The sequence below is a fragment of the Papaver somniferum genome, unplaced genomic scaffold (assembly GCF_003573695.1).
Source record: "Papaver somniferum cultivar HN1 unplaced genomic scaffold, ASM357369v1 unplaced-scaffold_75, whole genome shotgun sequence".
NCBI classification, from domain to species: Eukaryota; Viridiplantae; Streptophyta; class Magnoliopsida; order Ranunculales; family Papaveraceae; genus Papaver; species Papaver somniferum.
The window spans coordinates 385931-403366 of record NW_020650415.1 but is presented as its reverse complement, the minus strand read 5'-3'; the positions used below and the strand labels follow the sequence as shown (position 1 = coordinate 403366).

General features: G+C 37.0%; 2 protein-coding genes across 5 annotated transcripts; both read right to left on the bottom strand.

Annotated features, from left to right (window-relative positions):
* Positions 1 to 4872: 4872 nt before the first annotated feature.
* On the bottom strand, positions 4873 to 6852 carry LOC113344179. The gene is made up of 6 exons (XM_026588195.1): positions 6388 to 6852; positions 6126 to 6223; positions 5957 to 6028; positions 5461 to 5585; positions 5294 to 5369; positions 4873 to 5173 (listed from the first exon to the last, which is right to left on the bottom strand). The coding sequence occupies exons 1-6, from the start codon at positions 6719 to 6721 to the stop codon at positions 5066 to 5068; spliced, it is 813 nt and encodes a 270-aa protein (XP_026443980.1). The 5' UTR covers positions 6722 to 6852; the 3' UTR covers positions 4873 to 5065.
* Positions 6853 to 9594: 2742 nt separating this feature from the next.
* On the bottom strand, positions 9595 to 16367 carry LOC113344229 (E4 SUMO-protein ligase PIAL2-like). 4 transcript variants are annotated; one of them, XM_026588236.1, is made up of 17 exons: positions 15646 to 15778; positions 15513 to 15541; positions 15315 to 15387; positions 15147 to 15212; positions 14660 to 14725; positions 14355 to 14437; positions 14142 to 14193; positions 13929 to 13997; positions 13611 to 13678; positions 13461 to 13509; positions 13281 to 13365; positions 13085 to 13186; positions 12946 to 12997; positions 12723 to 12774; positions 12518 to 12634; positions 11579 to 12436; positions 9595 to 11456 (listed from the first exon to the last, which is right to left on the bottom strand). In XM_026588236.1, the coding sequence occupies exons 4-17, from the start codon at positions 15189 to 15191 to the stop codon at positions 9921 to 9923; spliced, it is 3234 nt and encodes a 1077-aa protein (XP_026444021.1). In that variant the 5' UTR covers positions 15192 to 15212; positions 15315 to 15387; positions 15513 to 15541; positions 15646 to 15778; the 3' UTR covers positions 9595 to 9920. The 4 variants fall into 4 exon arrangements, with proteins under 4 accessions (XP_026444021.1, XP_026444019.1, XP_026444020.1 ...); XM_026588234.1 differs by having other exon boundaries at positions 15513 to 16367; XM_026588235.1 differs by having other exon boundaries at positions 9595 to 11453; positions 15513 to 16355.
* Between the last annotated feature and the right edge of the window lie 1069 nt (positions 16368 to 17436).

Below are 17436 nucleotides of genomic sequence, written 5' to 3'. Positions count from 1 at the left end.
TTCCTTTCAAGTAAGCCATAACTCTTGAAACTGCTTTCCAGTATTCAACTCTTGGATTACTTGAGACACGACATAACACACCCACGGTTTGGTCTATGACCGGTCTTGTGCAATGCATATCATACATAAGACTTCCAATGACACTAAAATATTCAAGTTGAGCATGAGTACGACCAGTGTTCTTCATTAATCTGATAGTATGGTCTAAAAGAGTAGGCGATGGATTGTCATCAAAGTGAACATATTTCTTGAGAAATTTCTCAATATAATGAGTTTGGGTTAAGGCCAACTCATTTCCCTTTCTTAGGATCTTAATTCCTAAGATAACATCAGACTCTCCTAAATCCTTCATATCAAAATTAGAACTAAGAAACTTTTTTGTTTCTTCCACAACAGACATGTCAGATCCAAAGATAATCATATCATCAACATACAAGCAAAGAATTACACATCCAGAACTATCATGCTTACTATAGATACATTTATCCGCATCATTAACAACAAAACCATATGACAAATCTACTCTATGAAACTTCTCATGCCATTGCATGGGATCCTGCTTCAAGACATAAAGAGATTTAACCAATTTGCAAACCTTTTTTTCTTGACCTGGCAATATGAAACCTTCAGGTTGTTCCATATATATCTCTTCTTCTAAATCACCATTTAGAAGAGCAGTTTTGACATCCATTTGATGAATAATCAACTTGTGAATAGAAGCAAGTGCTATTAAACAATGAATAGATGAGATGCGAGCAACGGGAGCATATTTATCAAAGTAATCAATTCCATGTTTTTGCTTATAATCCTTAGCAACTAATCTGGCTTTAAACTTATCAATGGAACCATCGGCATTCATCTTTATTTTGAATATCCATTTACATCCAATAGGCTTTACGCCTGGAGGTAAATCACAATATAACCAAGTATCGTTAGTTAAAGTGAATTCTTTTCATCATTGATAGATTCTTTCCAGAAACTAGCATATCTGGAACTCATAGCCTCAGCATAAGTTTTAGGGTCATCATCAACATGCATAATATATTTAGTAATACTAAGAATTTCATTCTTACTGCATTCTACAAGATATTGTACCCATTCTGGACCAAAGCTTGTCGCTTTTCTTGCTATCTTACTTCTTCTAGGTTCGATATCTTCTACAATTTCAGAAGTATCTTCTATGTCTCGAGTAGGAGCAGAATGTTCATCATTGTTATTAGTCTCTACAGATTCTAGACTAGGTAACAATGGGTTTTCTATGGGTTGCATTTGGGAACTATTCCTATTTAAGTTCTCAAAAAAATCCACATCTACAGATTCTATAATATCAAAAGTGTCAAGGATTAAGAATCTGTAAGTAATACTGTTAAGTGAATAACCTACAAAAGCACATTTATACGCCCTATTTCCTAACTTAGGTCTTTTAGGATTAGGCTTCCTAACATATGCTAAGCAACCCCAAACTTTAAGTCTTATCAAATTTGGTTTTCTATTAAACTACAATTTATAGGGAGAAATATTCTTCTTTTTCAAAGGAATTCTATTCAAAATATAACATGCAGACAACATAGCTTCATCCCACAAAGAATTAGGCAAATTAGAACTAATTAACATATCATTAACCATCTCAACCAAAGTTCTATTTTTCCTTTCCGCATACCATTTTGTTGAGGTGTGTAAGGTGCAGTAAATTGATGAATCAAACCATGCTCTTGACAAAACAATTTAAATTTATTAGGAAAATACTCACCATCACGATCATAACGTAAAATCTTAATTTTTTTCCTAATTGTGTCTCTACTTCTGCTTTGTATATTTTGAACATATCAAAGACATCATCCTTAGATTTCATAAAGTAAGTATAAGCATATCTAGTGCAATGATCAATAAAAGTAACATAGTATTTGTTTCCACCAAGAGACATATGATTTTTTAAATCACCAACATCACTATGTACTAATTCAAGCAAGGAAGAATTTCTAACTACAGACTTAAAGGAAATTCTATGTATTTTTGCTTGAACACAGATTTCACACTTAGAGATATTATCAAAATTGCAATCAGAAATTAATCCTAATTTTCTCATGTTTCTAAGGGAACCATAGTTCACATGCCCTAATCTACCATGCCATAAATCAACAGAGTCAACAGTATAAGCAGAACCATTATTTATTAAATTAAGCTTAATCATCCCATTACAAGCATATCCTTGTCCAAAAAATACACCCTTTATGGACAATACAAACTTACTAGATTCATAAGTCGGCTTGAATCCGGCCCTCATAACAAGGTCTCTAGAAACAAGGTTTTTCACAATGTCAGTGACATGTAACACATTAGTAAGAGTAACAGTCTTTCCCGAAGTAAACGAGAGTTCAACAGTGCCTTTTCCAATCACTTTGCTGTGTAAGTTGTTTGCAGAGACAACTTCGTTTCCTTCGCCAATGACTGGTTCATACGTCTTGTAAAGATGTCTATCCTTACAGATGTGGACAGTTGAACCATTATCGTACCACCATCCACCCTCATTATTTGAAACAGCATTGGCGGCTTGCACTACAATAACCAGTTTGTCATTGACCATATTTGCCTCCTTTTTCTGTCCTTGATGTTTCTTTTTCAGACGACAGTCACGAGCAACATGGCCGGGTTTATCACAGAAGTTGCAATTGCCCTTCTTCTTACTCTTCTTTTTGGGATGTTTCTTCTTAAACTGAGTATCATTATTAGGTTTCAATGCATTTGGTGTCTTAGAAAACTCTACACTGTTAACCTTAGAATGATCCTCAGTTTGCTGACTATCCTTAATTTCTCGTTTACGAGAGTCTCTTCAATACGAAGATGACGCTGTAAACCTTCTAAATCATAGTCAGTTTCGGCATGCTTAAGATTATTCTTAAGATGGGGGAAGACAAGAAATAATGACTCCAATAATAAAGGAAGGCACAAGTTCAATTCCAGCACCTTTAAGATGATTAACAAGGAGTAAAAGTTCACTGACCTGGGAAAATATTAACTTACTGTCAACCATTTTGAAGTCCATGAAGTTGCAAATCAGGAAATTCTTGTTGCTTGCTTAAGAAATCTTGTATTTGTTCTCAAGGGTAGTCCATAATTCCTTTGCATTTGCAATACTTCGATGGGAATTATAGGCACTAGTCTTCAAGGCATTCAAAATATGACCATGACACATAAAATCATCTTCCTGACGCTTCTTCCTCCTGGCCTTCAATTCATCAGTGTCTTTGTCTGATGGTGCAGGAATTCCATCCAAATCGTCTTCAAGTATGTACCACAACTTGATGGTGATCAGGAAAAACTTCACAGTCTCTTGCCAACGAGTAAAATTATCACCATCAAAACGTTCCGATCGAGTTAGGGTTTGGTTCATCACTTGCAGAGATTGAGCAGTAACATTTGAATTTGAGGATTCACCCTCCATTTAAAAGAAATCTATTCGAACCTTGAAAGTCAAGAGTACAACGATTTCTTTTGTGTTTATTTCATCCTCTGTTTGAATCCATTTTCCAACATCACCAACTTTCCCTTTATACATTGTCCAAACTCTAGTATTTTCACTACCATTCTCCTTCTTCTCTCAACTAAAAAATCTCTCTAGAGCTCTTTTAAATCATTTTCTCAAGAAGTGACGATGGTGAACCACGTTAACGATTATCATCTGGAAAACTACAACCTTGACATCTATTATCTTCTGGAAAATTACAACCTTGATATCGATTTCATTATGACTGTTGGCTTGTTCTTCGGGTCTGTTTTCGTGCTCCATTTGATGATATTCTAAGGTTTTGATCTTCTCCAGCCAAATCCTTGTGGTATAATTTCAGATTCATCTTGTATTCCAGGTTCAGATGCCGTACTTAATTTGATATACATTTATTTTATCTCAATTCCCGCCCCATTCATAGCAGTATTATTAGCTAAACGCTTAAAAGCAACCCTCTCTTTCACAACTCTATATGAGATTGATGTTCGTGCTTGGGCGATGCTTTGTGCAGCGATCCTCTTTATTGGCTATGTGTTCATGTATACAATGATGGTTGACAGCGTGCAGTTAGGTTCTGTTTCTTGTGCAACAAACTCAAAGGGCTTTGATTTTGCTGTAAAGACTGGAGTGAAGTTCACTCTGCTATTCATCTACTTCATCATTCGCTGTTTTTATGCTCGCCGTTAGAAATCTTTGAAAGAGCATACAGTTAAGGCACGTTTAAGTTATAATTTTATCTAGGATTTGCTATAAGGTCTTGTAGGAGTGGAATATATCGCACATATCATTAATTATGCGAGGTGAAAATTATCTAATGTAAGCGAGGAGTATCGCACACCACAAAGTCGAGATGACACATCGAATGATGTCAGCAAAGTATGATGATCTATGCGAAGTATAGTCTGTGCGAGAATGAGTGATTGTATATGAGCGATTGTAACGCACAGAAATTCCGAAAATAGTGGATCTCTTAGCTGTCATCCACTATGTAGAATCCTATATAAAGGAAGGAGTTTCTTACTTATGGGGATGATCTTTTAGTATGTACTAGACAAGAAACTAGGAGAGAGAAAATTTATTTGGAGAGCAAGTTAAGCCATTATAATATCTTGTAATCAATTCTAAACCTAAATAATCAACAAAGAGTTCATTATGATAACTTAGAAGCTTGTTTAGATACATTGGGGTGTGATTGTAGGATTTCCGGCAACTACAGTTCTCTTATTCTTGGACTGTTTATTTTTTTCGGAAGTACCAGCTAGGTAATTATATATGAAATGGTGATGGTTGATTATATATGTGGTTCTTGTTTTAATTTGATGGGAATGAAGATATTGTTCTTTCACTTCAAAATCCTCTTTTTTGTCCATGGCCAAAATTTTATACCAATACAAATTCGTATACACTGTGAATTGAAATGCAACTCAAAAACAAAAACCATTTCGCACCAAGATTCATGATTACAGAGAAGTTATTGAATAAGTAGAGCTACAGACTTGACACCACTAGATAAAGCTCATAATTTCGAGACTCGGAAAGACAAAATGAAGCAGCGTAAGATTAGTAACTAAGGCCTAGTTGAAGACCAAGTGCTGCGTGTATAAGAAATAACGCCATGATCCCACTTCCTAATATCGCATGAACATTTCTTAATCCTGAATTGGCACCCTACCGAAGAAGAAAAATGCAAGTATCAATTAATCCCGGCATTTCATCATTCAATAACTCGTTTTAAACTTAAACACACAGATAGTTTGAGATTGAATGAAACGTGACTTTATCAGTTACCTCATCAAATAGCGTAGGCAAAAGGGCTTGAAGGCTTAAAAGACCTAGACCGATGAACGCTGTGACGGCATGGGGACTGCAAACAGTGAAGCATTCGCTTATTAGAATTGAGAGTTTAGAGTAGCATTGAATTGAAGAAAAATAAATGACAGCTAGTAGTTCATTACCTCTCAAGAATAGGTTTATTAGAAGTGACAAGAGAAGTTATTCCACCAGTTGCTCCAAGTGCAAAGAAGAAAAACATTCCACCTAAAAGCTTTGGATGCAAGTCTTTGGCATTGGCCTTCTCCTCCTATAATTATATGAAGCGAAGTTAATCAAATGAAAACAAAAAGACACACATTTGATATCGATTTAAAGTTACACTTTGTTTGTTTTCGATTTAAAGTTACATTTTGTTTGTTTTCTCATGAATCATCTGACTCGTTTGAATCTGACTCAGATCTGAATCATCTGACTCAAAAATATGAGTCAGTGATTTATTCTTATGAGTCGGGATATTTTATTATCTGACTCAAATGGATTAGACTCGAATCACGAGTCAGATCTGACTCAAAAAAAAAAAACGGTGTGACATTTGACTCAGACCGAGTCAGGAACCGCATAAGATCCGGATCCCAAATAAGCCAAAAACAAACATGCTGTTAGTAATAATTGACATACCACATCATCAGAGTACTTAATTCTGAATCCTAAATACGTTCCATAACCACCCATTGCAAATAACACAACAGCCTGCACATCCAAAATAATTAATGGAAAACAATCTTTCTTAAAACTGGAATCAAAAATCTCACATTCTGATTGGCAATTCCTCTCTGAAAGTAGTTACCATGTTTCCAGGGTGACCCCAGTGCACAAGCCAACCAGGAAGATTCCATGACTGGACTAACTCACCGAACGGTCCAATTAAGCTTCTTAATGCGGAAGCTGCAATTTCATAATTAACACATAACTAGTTATTATACTCTTACAAAACATGACGACTAGACAAGAATCGGTACAATGTGTGTATCACAACTCGCGAAATTAAAATTCTTCGATAAGAAAGTAAAAATTATATTCTCAGGCGATTCAATGGAAATGTTTACTACCTCCGGGAAGAGCCGCCAGAAAAACTAAAGGGAGGGGAGAAAATGAGTACAACAATGTTTCTTTATTAATCAATTCCGTTTCTTCTTCTTTTCCTACTTGTTCCTCATTCTCATCCTCTGTTGTCATCATCACTTGGCATTTTTCTTTCATTGAAGAAGATGAGCAAACAAAGAAATTTCGCTTGACTGATGCCGTGGGATTAATCTTGAACCCCGAAAAAGTATGTGGAACGATTGAGGATGAGGAAGAAGAGGTGGATGAAGAAAATAGAAAAGGAGAATGGTTGTTGTTGTGAATGAGTGATGTGGATATTGGGATATTTAGTAATGCCATTGTATTCAAAATGAACAAGAAATTGAAAAGAATTTCTACTTGTTGATTTTTGATTCTGGTGCTCTCCACTGTTTAATAATGGATGAATCAAGTTGGAGAAGAAGAAGATAAGTTAGCAAGAAATGAGGAAGGTGGGGAAGGAGACACGACAGTAACATTAAAAGCCACTTCACGTGTTTGCAACGCGTCCATTAGTGTGGTAGATACAGGACCAACGTATATGGAGCAGGCCCAATATCCAACTTCTGCTTAAAACCTTGTACATCTGGTTGTCCTTCACCCAAATACTTACAGTAGTCTTACACCATGTTTGTTTTTATCCAACTGGGATCTGATTCCGAGGGCAATTCCTATGCTAATGTTCAAACTCAAAATTTTGTTGAGCCACGTGGATGGCCAAACGAATTTCTCCATTAAAGCAGGGCAAAATGAATATATTTGGTTTTCTAGAACCCCATTAGTATTTCTTTTTAATATAAAATATTTTGTAAGATAAAGATGAAAAATAAAATATAATATTTAGGTGAGAAAAAATAGGATGAAGTGAGATAAAATAGGATAAAGTGAGATAAAATAAGATTAAAAATTAGTAAAATAATCAGGGATTGTACTTGGCGTGAATCCAAGAGTCGCGGGAGTTAATGAGAATGTTGCTGGCGGATTTGGCATGGTCGTGCATTTGTGCTTCCAACACACGCGTTTTTGGAAAGAACGCGCGTCCTTACCACATATGCGTGCTGGTTGTTCCATCTAGATGTTGAGATTTGTTGATTTGAATATCCATTTTTCATGTTTGGTACATATTTAACTCGTTGGGTATACTCCCTCCGTACCACATATATAGGCGGAGGGACCAATTCTCTTAGATTAAGAACTTTATTGGTTTTATAAATTTCTATGTCTTTTCCTGTTTTACCCTTAATTATATTCTCAATGTTAGAATCATATAGTCAACTGTGATGATTCCAAAGTAAATAAATAGAGGTAATATAAATAAAAAATCGTTTTGAAATTTGGACTCCGCCTATATAGTGGTACAAGAAAAAATGAAAATTCCATATATATAATAGTTACGGAAGAAGTATATCTCGTTGGATTTAAAGCATTTCTATAATTTTACTATTTGATACTTTTTGAGTAAGAAGTAAAGAGTTTAATTAATGAGACGAGTGAATTGAGTCAGATGAAAACAAACAACCAGTTAGCAGTCCTATTAGCCAAAGGCTTAAAAGCAACCCTCTCTATAAAGAGTTCGATACAGATATAATGAAACGAATAAATTAAATAAAAAAAAGAATTGAACAAGCCATTAGCAGCATTATTGGCTAAAGGGTTAAAAGCAACCCTCTCTTATTTTACAAGTCTACATGAGATTGGTTTTTCTTTTGTTTGGTCGATAAGATTTATTAAAAGCATATGAAATTAACGAAATTACATGAGAATTTAATTGTCTTTGCTTTGGTGTTTGTATTTTTTTTTCCGAAAACTCCGGTTTATCGTGGGAAAAGTCCGAGTATCAAACCGATAAATACAGGTGATAAAGCCCATTTGATATCCCAATGCTGGAGTCATTTGACTAATCATGTTGATGTTAATGTTGACCTTAATTCATTTCCTTTGGTAGTTTAAGACCCTCAAAATGTATGCCAGTTCAGCAATGGGCAATTGGGTCCAATTGTTCTGATACTTTCGATATATTATTATTTTCATTGCACAATTACTCAATTGGGATGTAAATTGTAGACAGGTTCGATGCGATGACTTTATTTTAATGGCGAGCTTCTAAGTTCCCAGAGAGGGCATAGAAAAAGATAAAAAACTTGGAACTCAGCGAAGAGGAGAAAGAATTGTTGATAATTGATAAGGAAGGTTATTAGTGGGGCGTCATGCTCCAACGGCTTTATTTGGATTCTTAATGTCCAAAAAAATGGTTATGGCATATCCTAACACATATATAAAATGTCTAGATTATCCTTTAATTAAAATAAAAACTAAAAAATCGTACAAGTGATTTTACGTCCAGGTTTGGATTAATTCTAACCGTAGAATTTTATTTGCATTTAGTTTTACGTCCAGGTTTGGATTAGTTCCAACCGCGTAGAAGTGATTTCTTTTTTTAATTCCAACCGTAAAATCCGATTTTACGTCCAGTTTTCTTTTAATTCCAACCATAGAAGTGATTTTACGTCCAGGTTTGGATTATTTCTAATCGTAGAAGTGATTTTACGTCCAGGTTTGGATTAATTCCAACCGTAGAATTTTATTTGCATGTAGTTTTATGTCCAGGTTTGAATTAGTTCCAACCGTAGAAGCTCATTTTACGTCCAGGTTCCTTTTAATTTCAACCGTAGAAGTGATTATACGTCCAGGTTTCGATTATTTCGAACCGTAGAAGTTTATTTTACGGCCAGTTTTTCTTCCCACATGAACTTTGTCCCGGAATTCACCGAGTATACAACAAAATGTCAAAATTCATTAATTTAATTTTTATCTAATTAAATTAAATTAAAATTAACTAAATGAGAATTGTTTAGTCATTACAAAATTATTTGAGATAAGGAATTTTTGATATTACTTATGAGTGACCCGTTTTTGTCCTATTAGGTGAAGCCCCTCTAATGAAATGTGACGCGTTATTGGCCTTCTTGATAAGATAGAAAGTTAAAGGGGATTTGAGGGCTACTACTGCCTTGTCAGGGTAGTTGAAATTCATAAAGTGCAGAATAAAAATGATGTGACATCTTGCCGCCCCATCAAGAGTTGTTTATGCGGTTTAGCAAATTCATCTGGCCAAAAATCAAATTTTGTTTCTCTTTATAGCCTGAGTGATCGTCAGAAACTTCATTGAAGCCGACACAAATTAGCCTTTGATATGTTCCTAAACCTGACTTGAGAGATGCAGTTCTTTTACCTGTTCCGTGTCAATCTGATGGGAAAATGAAGACATTTTACAAGCTAAAACTAGAATTTCACAAGCATACAAACCTTACATATAAATAATACCTCAAAACCGAAATAACTTAGCCCGAACAACAAAAAGGCCCAAGACAAAATGAATTTTACAACCATATGGTGATGAGGGGACCCCCAAGAACTGAATAAATGATCAGTTGTAAGAAGATGTCCCCGCAGATCGCCTGCACACCATAACGTGGTGAATCCCGTGTTGCTGTTGGCACCATTCCGCAAACTCTGAGATTCAGTGAAGCTCGTCTACATCTAATTGCACAGTTTGATCTGGGAGAGTTTGTGTATGATTGTCAGAACTGTTCAGTGTGTGCAAGGGCAGATGAGATGAACCATCACTGGCGCTAGGTGTCGAGATCATATTTACTGGTGGAGGCATCGCCAAGGGAAGTTGAGATGAACCACTGCTGTCGCTAGGTGTTGAGATTGTACTTACTGATGGAGGCATCTCCCAGTGATGTTCAGATGGACCACCATTGGAGCTAGGCGTTGAGATTGTACTTGCTGGTGGAGGCATCGCCAAGTGATGTTGAACTGAACCACCATTGGAGCTAGGTGTTGCCACCGTACTTGCTGGTGGAGGCATCACCAAGTGATGTTGAGATGAACCACCACTGGAGCTTGGTGTTGAGATTGTACTTGCTGGTGGAGGCATCGCCAAGTGATGTTCAGATGAACCACCATCGGAGCTAGGTGTTGAGACTGCATTTGCTGGCGGAGGCATCGCCGAGAGACGTTGAGATGAGCCACCACCGGTGCTAGCTGTTGAAACTGTGTTTACCGGTGGCATCCCCAAGTGATGTTGGGATGAACCACTATTGGCGCTAGGTATTGAGATTGTATATTCTGGTGGAGGCATCACCGAGGGACGTTGAGATGAATTACCACTGGCGCTAGTTGTTGAGACAGTATTTACTGGTGGAGGCATGGCTAAGGGAAGTCGAGAAGAGCCAGTGGTGGCACTAGGTGGGGAGACAATATTCACTGGTGGAAGCATCGATAAGGGACGTTGAGATGGACCACCACTGCTACTTGGATTTGAGAACAGATTTACTGATGGATCCCGGATGGCTGATGGAGATGTTACCTGGGATGGTAATATTATATTCTGGCTAAGAGCATCAGAAAATGCCCGACCTGATAAGCTCCCCCTCATTCTTCCTGCAGGCCGCCAATTCTGCTCCGTGGTCACTTCTGACAAGTTATTAATTCTAGGAAATGTTGAATTTCCTGCAGGCCGCCAATTCTGCTCCGGGGTCACTTCTGACGAATTATTAACTCTAGGAAATGTTGAATTTCCTTCTTCCACATTTCCTCCTCTTTGCTCTCCAATTAAAGCTCTATGTCCATCATCAACCATTAGGGAAGATGATCCTCTTCTAGGCTGAAGTTCCACTGGTACAACGGGCAAAGATCTCGCCCCCTGGGCAGGCTGTTGAGACATCATCCTAGAATGTTGGCCTCCTGGTGGAGAAGCCACATTAGAGTGTGATCCTCCTTGCCGATTTTGCATATGGGATAAATGAGGGGGAGCTCTAGTCATTGTAGGTGGGCTCGCCATTTGGGGGACTCTTGTGCCTGGAGACGGCTGAGAGTGTTGAAGGGCTGGACTTGGCTGAGAGTGTTGAAGGGCTGGACTTGGCGATGTCCTGACGTAATTCCTGTAAGAACCTGAAACTCCTGGAACTCGGCTTGGAGCAGACAGACCGACAATCTGTTGAACTGGTGGTGGCTGACTAGGAAAGTTTGGTCGGGGACCCTGGTTCTGCTAGATAAGCAATAACGGAGAGAGCAACAGTTAAGAAATTGGAAGTATAAGTATCACGGATTGGGAAAGGGTAAATCAATTCTTATACAGGATATTCTCCTTTCAGTAGGTAGTAGTCAAACCTGTGTCATCGGGCGGAAGCGAGGGTAAGGCTGAGTTAACATTTCTGAGGTGAAATTGCGATCAAAATTTGACCGAGAGAACTGTTGTTGCTGGGTTTCTGTTGCACCACTAAACTCGGAACCACTTAACATAGGGTACTCCAAACTTGGTCGTGCCCGTTGATGAGAAACTGGGACTAGAGGCTGGGCAGGGAGTGCCTGAATTGCTACTGGGGTTCTGGTAATATGTCTTGTATTTCTTCCAGCCTCACCACTGATCGTCAAATCCCCATACTCTGATGAGCCTGGTCGCTGTAATAACAAATCATCAGGCACTGAGTAATTGCGCATTAGAGAATTAGTAGGTCGAGAGGTCCAATGCACATCCCCTAGATCTCGATTATGTGTAGGAGTAACAGCATCAGTTAACACGGGAGTCAACATATTATCGGTTGAAGAGGGATCAGACATGGGTTCCACCACAGGGGGATTGAATCTAGTATTTGGTGCCACTGGTTCATTAGAGGCAGAGAAATTTGAAAACCGAACTCCTGACCAGAAAGAATCTTCATTTTGGATCCCCGTTATATCAAATTCCATTTCTGCATTACCGTGGGTAGAATCTTGTGAAGGCTTTACATCTTGAGTTTCACAAATATCCATTACATTATTCTCATAAATTCCTTCCATGGTGAGATCCACAACATCTGCGGTATATGCTGAGAATCTTAGAGGTGCACATTGGTTGGACTCATCTTGTTCGTTTCCTAAAGTTTTATCTTGTTTATTCAGAGAATCATCAGTTTCCCTGATAGGTTGCCACGATCCATCTGCTGAGATCATCACATCTGCAACACTGTCGCCTACCTCTTTCAATACCTATATACAAAGGAACTTGCTCGAATGAGATTTTTCAAATGGAATAATCACTTCGATAAATGTGAATGGAGAAAAGCTTACTTCAACCATACGCTGATCGATCCGTAAGTCTGTGAACATAACTGACTGATTGCACTGAGGGCAGCGCCAAGACGGTCTTCTCGAATTAATCTTAATATAATTTCCATAATCGAAGCACTAGCGTAATAAAAAACAGCTAGGTTGAATTAAAGACGCAACAATATGACAAGCACAGAAACACATAGAACATTAGGCAATGTTTCACCTGATGGTGTTTGCATAGCTGCCCCTTCACTGGAGTTGTCAAACGTCGGAAGCTGTCAAAATTGATAAGAGAAAAAAATTGATACAATCAGATAAAATGTATGAGGGAAGGGAGTGACTGGAGTCCACTACTTCGTCTGATTAAGCACATTAGCAAGAAGAAAGAAACCAATAGTATTAAGCACCAAATCTATGAAATTCATAGCAAAGGATCCATAGCTAACCTTATAGGACAATTAAGTGAGATCCGTGATGCCCCTTCAATTATCTCAGAATCTGAGAAATGCAATAGTAACAGGTTATACCTATAATTCATTTAAAACTAATTAAGACACTACAGCATGGCATCCTCAATTTGCATACCTAGGTCGTCCGCAGAAGAAAGAGAACACGCATAATGTTGTAGATTTGGAGGACCAAGAGATGACACCTCACTCGTAAAAGCAATGACTATGACATAATTACCTGTACAAAATAGATTTAGCAGTTACAGATCTGTATGTGAACCAGCAGTGTTATATGCAACTAAATAGTAAATATTTCAGAGATGGGGAGAGACCATTGAAGTGCCCAACAGCCTGTAGGAGGTTCGTTCCAAATTTAACCATTGTAGTCACATTTGTTGGAAATTGTGGCCCATTATCCTGATCAAAGAAATAGTAAATAAGCCTTAGCCATATTTGGAAAAAATGCATAAATAAGCTTTATCCCGAGAGATATCATCAGGTAAAAAACAAACCATTGAACTGTTGATCCTTCTTTCTATTCCCTTTCCATTTAACAAGAAACTGCAAAAGCAAGAAAGACATGATCAGAAACGAAAATAGTTGATCAGGAAGTTTTGAAAAGATAAAAGAATAATTAAAAAAGCAGAGTAAGTGGAGGGTACTTTGCTCGTTGGGGGCTTATAAGGCAGGACGATGTGTCAATGTTATCCGTCTGAGCAACAAATAATCGCTGCAAAACAAGCAATAATTGAGCTGTTAAAAAATAGAAAGAAGTCTAATACAGTAAACAGTGGGTAAATATAAGGAGTTTCATATGATCTGGTATTGCTCGGCAAAGTTTACTTGACACTGACATTTACGGTTACGAAGGTTTGTCAGGTACTTAAAGGATTAATCTTTTAGATCGGAAAAATTGTTTATAAAAACCAACTTAGCCTAGTGAGGTAAACTGAAAAGAATTTGCCTGAGGAGATACTTACAATCTTCTCCCGTGCAGTTGCTTTATTCTTCATGACATGGAAATCAAGCAAATAAGCCCCAAATCCAGGCTACATGAAAAGAAGGGAGAGTTCCAGAACACCATATAAGATTGTTAATTTCTACACTTACTCACCTTCTAAACTGAAAAAGGATCTCATAACAAAGTAATATACCAGCTATTTTAAATCATCGGGGAAAAAGTATCTACAAACCTTGACTTCAAGATAAGCAAATATGTGTGACATCTTCATCCAGGGATAGAATCTGCGTACCGAATCAATGCTTGCAATTAGTATACAGAGACAATACAATTCCTATTAAAACCAATACCCTCTAAGACACTAATCCATGGAAGGTTCAAACTGGAGATATGACCTTTGAAATCACAAAAACAACTTTCTGGGATGTGTTATGAAGCTTCATACCTGTCTAGAATTTTTGAAACTACTGGTGGAGGATTGTCCGGTTGTGTGACAACATCCGATGGATTGCAAAAGCTCATACCTAACTAATTATTCAAAAGTAAAATCGTTAGGGAAATCAGTTAATCCAAAGTAACAAACACATGCAGAGGATAGAAAGATGGGTCAAGATCCCCCTATGCCAGATTTTCCCAAAATCTAGAGAGTGTTAAAATGATGTGCCAAACTCGGGTTTACTACTTGCTAACAAAAATGAAAAGTTTTTTCATTGGTATGTTAAGCTGCAAAGACTAAGATAATTATCAAACCTCGTTCGTGCGACTAAGAAGCATATCTACATCATTAGCCAGGAACCATCCACTCTTACACGCACTCTGAACAACATGTGAATAAGATATAAGATAAGCATGACATTCAAGACAAACATATGGAACAACTACCATTAGTCCATTACTAAACAAAGAATCTTTCCATGGACCATGACCATGGAATCCAGTAACACCTATGATAAGTAAGAAAATCAGCACTGATAGCATTGATTCACAAAGCCGGTTTTTACTTTGTGGACCTACCAATATCAGTAACTACCCCGAGTAAATAAACTCTTCCAAGATTATATTTCATCTGCGTCAATTTACAAGCAATTGGTGCATTCAATTCCCACAGAGGCAGTATCGCATGAATTGGTGCGTGCTTGGAAGGGATTGGCACAATTGTCGAATGCCACCTTATTAAGTTCAGTACCTTCGTTATCTAACAATTACATACACATTCAATTTCCAAACACGAAATTACCTTGACAGATATCATCACCATCATAATCGCCGCTTGGAGTAACATTTCGTTCTTATGTTGGTAAATCTAGCCGGCACAGCACAAATTCACAGTTGTGTTAACACCACCAATACGACGTGTCTTGCGCGAATCAAATACTAAAAATCAATCCGCAAATACACAATTTACCTGTCTAAAAAGTGCCGGCAACTCATGAGCTCTAGCCGGAATCTCATTATTCGCAACCGCGTAATCGATACCTCTGTGCACAGCAATTCAAACCACAGTTTATTTCAAAAATCAACCAAAAATAAAATCAATTTCTCAACATTGAACAAATTTCAGTGGAGTTTTTACTCAAATTGGGGGGAAAATTAGAAGGAGAACCTGGCTAGGGTAACGCAGAGACTGAAGAACTGACGATGATCGAAACGAGGACCAGAACGAACAAGTTTAGCTAATCTTTCAGCAACAGAAGTTACTCTGAATGAATTCATAAACGATGCTGGAATTACATAACCTGGGTCAAAGGTTGGGTTTCCACCACCGCAGCCTCCGCCGTTGCTAACACCGTGTATTGATCTCATCGGTGGCCGCTGTGGTGTTTGCGCCGCTACCATCTATCTCTCTGTCTAAATAACTGTGAAAAACAATGAAACCAACTGAACCTCTCTGGTGAGAAAGAGTGTTTTACACTCTCTTACTGATGCTCTCGAAATGTCACGTCTTGTCTTCGGCACGTACTCCCATACGGTGGTCAAAAATTATTGATGCAGGCTCCCGTTTTTAGAATCTCATCCTTGTCTAAAGAAATTTTTAGACTTTTTCTATATAGAGGAATTAATAGAAATTTGATTCAGTCAGATCTAAGTCCAGACCATATAATGATGTCTAGGAATCGATCACTTTTGATGAAGATGAAAAACTCAAAGTTTAGAAAGTGGAAGATAAAGAAAAATTTTCAATAATTCAGATCTGATTTCTCTCTCTAATCTTTTAGATATTTCAAATCTACTTTCTCTGTCCAATATAATCAGATAGTCAGATCTGTTTTTTCTCTTTCTGGAAAACTGAATGAGATATTTCCAATTAATTGATTATATATAAAGGTAATTATGGCTATGAAAGAGATTATATATGGTAATATGAAAGGTTAATATAGGTAAATCAAATAATATCTTATAATCAACTTTGATGAAGATAAAAACCTTTAAATTTCGAATGTTGAAGAAAAAGAAAAGTTCAAGAAAAACATTATTCAGATCTGTTTTCTCTCTCCAAAATAGACAGATCTGTCTTTTTGTCTCACAAAGTTAATTAGATGGTGAAGAATTTGAGTTTTGATCAAAATCTATGTTGTGGTAACTTTTTCCTAAAGTTTAGGTACTTAAGAGCCAAGTTAGGAAACTTCCAAACAACTATTTACTTAAGAGCTAAGTTAAGAAATCAAAGAGCATCTCCAATAGTAGGGTCAAGGTCATCCTATGTGGAGGTCTTATTTACACCTTTTGGTTGTACGTCATTTACTACATGACAAAAAGATATGAAAATAAGAGCCAAGTTAGGAAACTTCCAAACAATTACTTATTTAAGAGCTAAGAGCTTCTCCAATGGTTGTTCTATGTATTTCCTATGTGGCAATACAAATAAGACATTTTTATCCAAATTTTTTTCCTTAAATTTAGGTGAAAAAAGTTATTCATCTCCAATGGTGTTGTTTGTGATCACTTTCTTATTAAATATAAATTTTATATTTAGTAATTTTAAGATTTTAATAGATCTAAAAATGATTATTTGTTGTATTAGAATTAATTTTAGTAAATAAAATATATTTTTAATTAAAAAAAGCTGACTAGGAAGGTAAACAATGTCAAAGGGAATGTGGGAAACTAGACATTCCCCTTGAAATTTTCTACCTAATGTCATGCATATATTGATTTATGACATCCCGGTTGAAGAATGATTTTAAAGAAAATGGATGTACATCCTAGGTGGATTTTGACATTTATCTCCACACACACGCCATTGGAGAAGCTCTAAGTTAAGAAATCTAAGAGCATCTCCAATGGTAGGGTCAAGGTCATCCTATGTGGAGGTCTTATTTACACCTTTTGGTTGTACGTCATTTACTACATGACAAAAAGATATGAAGATAAGAGTTTCTACCTACAATTTCCAGTCCCCAGAGTCTTATTTAACAATTTTTTTGTTTAAATTTAGAGATAAAAGATGATATGGATTTAAAACCCAAGGTTATGAAGAAAGTCTAATCTAGACTTTCTCGTTTACTCCCATTTTACCATTCATCTTT